The following is a 6,327-nucleotide window of genomic DNA, read 5'->3' on the forward strand; positions in this document are numbered from 1 at the left end:
ATTGTATAATAGCTTGTCAAGTTAAGTTGGTCAAACAAACGCATGCTATTGGACGTTTTACAGTGAACACTTCAAGTGACGGTACTTTAAAATTGACAGTAAACTTATTACACTTGATAATATAAGACTTTAATTTCCTTGATTTTAAGAACATCTCAAGGAGCTTCTGGGACTCGTTTAGCTTCATCCTGAAAGTATTTGCTGTAAAGTTTAGTTTGCCATCAATTTCCTGTCACACTTACCTTTCTGCATTCTTCTTTTTCATGCTCATCTAGTTTTTCCAATGATCAGCACCCGAGTGGAGGAGGTGCAGTTTGAGTGTTGTTCACTAGAAAGTATTTGTGCCTCTGTAAGTGTGTTTAAAGAGAATGTGTATATGTGTTCAACCAAGCATCCTCACCTCCCTCGTCCGTATTGACAATGAAAGTGATGCGCAGCCATGGGGAAAATGAATTCCTTATGACACGAATCACCTCTCCATCCTGCTTTCTGTGTCCTATTTGCTGCATGTATAGAGAAAACACACTCCTTCTCACTCAATTTATCCAAAAAACATTCTGTTCTCTTCTCTGGCTTGAATCATTTCAATCCCTAACCTCCATTACTATTCACCTGCAGTCTCACCTGGCTGCATACATCAAAACTTCCTTTAAAACCTTTTTTTCCAGAGACCGGCTCCCTTTATGCGCCCCATCTCTGATGAAATTTGCAGGCTGTCAGGAGACTTGAGCAGGAAAGTCAAACGCCAATCTGGCAAGCGTGTCCTTGCTAGAGGAGCACATTTAGGATTTCCCCCCAGGCACAAACACACTGATTGGATCTTTTGGTGATCGGCAAGTCCTGCATGCAGATGACTTCAGTAAAAAATACCTCACCACTGAATATACAGGTCAAGTTTACGTGACTCTAAACAGGGGTGGGGAACCTCCGGCCCCCGGGCCGTATACGGCCCGCGAGCCATTTGGCAAGGCCCTCGAGGTGATTTATAAACACACGCAAAAAAGAAAAAAATGAAAGAAATCTAGATCGCAAAAAAATGAAACAAGCGAGTGCCTGTTTTTCCTGGTCAAGGTCAGGGTCCCTGAACACAACACGGGCCTAACGTGTCATCACGTGGTAATTATGTCTCGTCTGACAGAGATGGAGTGCTGACGGAGAGCACCAGAACACCACTCCGGCACTTCCAAAAATGGCAGTAGCCTACCCATAAGGAGCCGTACACATGCCGCAGTTGTTGCGTGGCTGTGTCTTTAGTTGAAAGGCCAGTGGCGATCTGTTCATCTGTCATACTGATCATACAGTCAATAACTTTGTTGTTATTAGCATCTGGTTAGCTAGCTATGCTAACGAATATAAGAAGCTTTTTCTACAACCACTGAGGTAAAGGCACACCTTTATATGATCATTATAGTTATTATAAAAAAATAAGATAATAAAGTAAACTGGTATAAAATACTATATGACAGTAAAATAAAGTTGTTATTAATAAACAAGAATACAGTTTAAAGGGGAGTGATTTGTAAAATATCCAGAAAGAAAAATAAATCTGCTTACAGTTCTGTTTCATATGGGTGTTGAGAGATGTATCCATAGATCTCCTAATGTTGCTCTCAAAGTGCACCAGATTGATGCTTTCAACTACAACATTTAAAAAAAATCTTCCCTGGGGAGCATGCCCCCCGGACCCCCGTAGAGGAGGTTAGGTCCTCCCCCACTTAAATCATGTCCACATGGATAGGAAACTAAATACATTTGCTCACATCTTGTGTCCATATCTTTCTGTTTCGGTGGTCATGTCACAACCGTGCACGTGCATGAATGCGCGAGTCATGGTAAGATATCTGGATTAAGAGGTTGCTTTTTCTTTGCACAGCATGAAAGAAAGGCCAAATGAATGTGCTGTGATTTTAGTTTTTTTAAGCAGAGGTCAATAATTTGTACGGCCCTCGGAGGATGTTAAAAAAATTGAAATGGCCTTTGAGAGGGAAAAGGTTCCCCACCCCTGCTCTAAACTGACTCTCTTTCATCTTATTTAACAAACAAACCTTCGACAGCTTTCAAGCTTACGAGAGGTCTGTTATAACCTTCAAAGACACACATTAATCTTTAATATGCCTTTTAAAGTTTATTTAGCTATTTGGCATATGTAGGACCTGATCATGAATACAAAATTAAAACTTATATTTCAACAGGAAATATTTGTTAAGAAACAGTTTTTGTCATGTAGTTTACTATGGGTTTATACTATTTTATAACTGTTTATTTAAATGAATGAACCTTGCTTTTCAAAAAGTGTTTTACCTATGCATTCATTTTCCTTGCTCCAATCTAAAAACGTCCTTTTTGTCTATAGGAACAGGCACACCTATAACTACGGTTATAACATCTCAATGTCTTTAAACAAAGACTTCCTCATTAACGACTCTTGTTTACATTTGTCAAACTGCACATTTTCTGATCAAATGTAATAATATATGAACCACTTTTACTTGGAGATCTGCTTTATAATGTCTTGGTCAAGATGACCGCCATCTTATTTTACACTAATAGGTGGGTTGTGCCTTTGCTACCACTAAAGCAAGACACAACCAAGTGTCTATGAGGACATCAGGTCTAAGTTCAGAAGAATTAAGTAGTTGCAGCAAACTCAAAATTAAATGTCAACATCTGAGAACACAGGGTTTGAGTTTAAAACTGGCCTTCACTAAGGACTTAAAAAGCACTTCCACTCCATAGTGAAAAAGCCAAATGAGTGGCCAAAATGGAACATGATTCAGTGTGAAAATCGACTTTGTGATGAAAACAGCGTGACTTGGAAAGCGTATCGATTGGGAGTTCTCTTGAGGACAAGCGAGTGCAGGAACTATCCATCGACACAATTAAGAGGAGGATTGAGTTTCTCACTTCAGCACAAAGACTTCTTCTGTTAACAGAGAGGAAATTCCCCAGCAAGACACACACACCTCTGAAATCATCTCTCCAATCTTTTAAAAATATTTTTCTATCCTCGTACTTTGCCCGTTTTCCTGTCCACCTCTCTCTCCCTATATCTTTCTTTTCTCACATGCATTTTTTATATTCCCTGCTCCATTCACCCAAATCTCACCATTATCCATCAAGTGTGTTGGTTTGGTTTTGATTATGTACCACAAGAATTTCTCACCTACATATCCTCCAACTTCACCCGACCTCATTTACACCTCAGCAGATGCCTCTTTCTTATGGCATCTCTATCTTGAGAATTAGAGGTGCTACCACTTATGACACTAGGACTATCACTTTGGTGCTCTAAACGTGTCACCTATGACTCAAACTCTTTGTAAAAAACCCCTCTTTGGATAAATGTGTCCACAACATGCCAGGTCGAGGGCAGCACAAGACATGAAAAAAAATCACAAAGCCCACAGATTCTACGCAGACAAACATTATTCTTCCGATAAAGTGTGCAGCGGTCACAACACACAAATTCACACACTCGCTTCGATTCATTTTCATTACAGCAGCATAATCGCTGACACACATCTGCAACTAGTTTAATTACTCACAGTAATTAGCCAGAGCCAGGAGCTTCTCTCTGTCTCACCTCTCCTCCTCTGTCTGGATCTCTCTCTGTGAGGCAAGTATGTCAACCAGCATGCTAGTGTTAGAGCATAACACTCTTGGATTCTGTTATTATGACAAGTGACTGGCATCAGCTTGAAGAGTTTATGCCTTCAATAAAGTGACCCTTTGAACCAAGTTTCTACCCCTTTTATTAAACCCCCCCCTGCTGGGATTTATTCGTTTTTTTCCCGACCCTCACCCACACAATTTGGTTTTCATCTTCCAAAACCGCGTCACATCGAACCAAGCGAACTCACTTCTTCGCTCTGTTCAGTCAGCTAATTGAATTTGCATCTGACTTTTAATTAACAGCAGAGGTGATTTGCATAAAGTCGGATCATTTGCATATGGTCTACAGCCCCTCCCCTCTACATGTCTGAGTGCCTGGCACAGAGCCAAGAGGAGGGGTGGAAACTGACATCAGAGGGAGAAATAAGGAGGGAGGAAGGGATGGGTGGAGGAGGAGGAGGAGAAGGTGAGTTGTCTGCCAACAAAGGAGAAGAGAAACAGCAGATGGGGGAAGGAGGAGACAAATGGGGGCACGGAACCACTCTTGCCATGGGATGTGGGAGGTAGAAAGGCAAGAAAACAAATGTGTGCACATGATCACCCACGCATACACACACACACACACACACACACACACAAATATCTCCACAGATTTCGCAATCAAGTTAGCTAATTAAAAAAATCAAAGGGGGAAGGGGGATAAATAAAGCAATGCATGCTAAATAGTTATATTCATCTTACAAACAGGTGTTAATTGGTGGCACGACGGCTCTATGCAGATGAGCTTGGCAGGCGCAATAACAAGACGGGGCAATACGGTGCAATGCAACACGTTTAGGCAGCTTCATAAAGAGGGACGATGCAAGAGAGAATGCATCGATGTCATGTCAGCATAGCCATGACCTGTTTTAATGTGTAATATCTGTCTACATGTTTGTTTTTACTAGCTGCTTGTTGGCTTGTTTGTGTTTGGTGGGCCAAAGACACATTTTCACCACATTAAAGATATTCTATTCTATAAACATACACAAGTCAGATTCAGCATTAAATATCGAAAACCACCTCTTGCATATTAATTCATTCCCACATTAAGTTTGGTATTCGTCAAAATGCTTCCTGTTCAGAGGGCTCGCTCTGCTCTGATAGGTCCAATCCATCACACTGTACCAACTTTGTCCAATAGGCATGCCTTTATCTATTAACTCCCAATTAATATAGAAGTGTGGTCTGTCGGTGACTCTGGCACTATTGTGTGACTTGATTTTGCAGTGCAATCTAGCAGAAAATAAGTTTAAGGTGTCACTGAGCATTAAAACAGCTGGAGCGTGCACACAAGTTTGTTTACTCAGTGTGTAAAACTCAAACATGCGTTCTAGCAGAAACATCACCGCCATCTGCACAACATCAAAACCTGAAATACAACAAACCAACACATGATCTGTCTGAGTCGCCCTTCTTCATTAGTACCCAGAGAGAATGCGGCTCATTAATGAAAGTCATTAATGCGGGCGGTGGAGCGCTGTGCGGCTGCCAACACCCCGACTGCTGGGTGGCATGGAGGGGGGAGACGGGTAGAGATGCAGCTGCTTCTCTCACCGTTTCCCCAGGGGAGATGGAGGGAGAGTTGGAGGAAACAGTGGGAGAATGTGGGGGTCTCAACTTATGAGTTGAGGGTACGGGCTTGATAGAGGGTTGGGGGTCGTTGCAGGCGTGTGCCATCTTAACGCTGCGGAACATGGGGCACGGCAGACGCCATTTTGAGGGGCCGATGCAGCGAGTCGCCATTTTAAAGTGATCTGCATGGGGAGAATGGAATTTGATAAAATCCCAACCTCAGATAATGCTAACTTTTAAAACATGATTTGACTCTTGGAGATGCTGCTTGATAACTTGTTTGGTCACATGACTGCAAATGATATTCTTCGTTTCACTAATCGATCAGTTTCTCTCACATTCACAGAGAAAGCATTTCGCATTGTCTTTTAGTTCCAAGTATGAGATGATGTAACGTAATGCAAGATACATGGCTGACTCACTGCATGTGAAGATGAACAGAAACACACATTCTTAGTTTTAGGCTTATATCTGAACATAATATCACTTTCTATTTCTACCAATAAATCCCTCTGTGGTACACTCTTCTAATTTAAACGATATATTAAAGGGGACCTATCATGCAAAATGCTCTTTTGTACGTCTTTTATACATGAATATGTGTCCCCGGTGTGTCAGGGAACTCAGCAAGTGTCAGAAACACAACCCTTTCTTTTCCTCCATACCCAAATCTCTAAAAACGGGGCTGCAACGGATCTGATACAGACTGATACAGATTTGAAATATCTCTGACGTCAGAAACGGGGAGCTCCGCCTATATGGGCAACTCTCCACCTATCAGGGGAATGAGAGGTAGCATGGCATGGTAACAGCATGGTAACAGCATGGTAACATGACGCTCGTGCCTCGCCCCTCTCAGCTGCAGTTCATTTGCCACAGAATCAGCCCTTGTGAAGACAGGGCTGGAATAAAGCAAATAGAGCGAAATGAGGCATGGCTAAAATGCATGATCTGTTTGGTATTTTGAAAAAAAAAACTTCACAGAGATATTTTATATAGATATGGCCCTACAATATATTATTCAAATATAGCATGATAGGTCAACTTTAAATGAAAATCGGTAGAATGTAGCAGTTTTTACTTGATATAGTTTTGTCTACA

At 41.5% G+C, this 6,327-nt stretch overlaps 1 protein-coding gene across 1 annotated transcript in view; it reads left to right on the top strand.

Moving 5' to 3' along the window:
• Window positions 1-3,975: 3,975 nt before the first annotated feature.
• The window catches only part of tnrc6c1 (trinucleotide repeat containing adaptor 6C1), a 66,496-nt gene continuing 64,144 nt past the window's right edge, over window positions 3,976-6,327 (top strand). Inside the window, exon 1 of the mRNA XM_010776091.1 lies at window positions 3,976-4,078. Within this exon, the coding sequence (XP_010774393.1) occupies window positions 3,976-4,078 (103 nt within the window). The remainder of the gene's footprint in view (window positions 4,079-6,327) is intronic.

The sequence above is a fragment of the Notothenia coriiceps genome, unplaced genomic scaffold (genome assembly GCF_000735185.1).
Source record: "Notothenia coriiceps isolate Sejong01 unplaced genomic scaffold, NC01 NC01_scaffold00016692, whole genome shotgun sequence".
NCBI classification, from domain to species: Eukaryota; Metazoa; Chordata; class Actinopteri; order Perciformes; family Nototheniidae; genus Notothenia; species Notothenia coriiceps.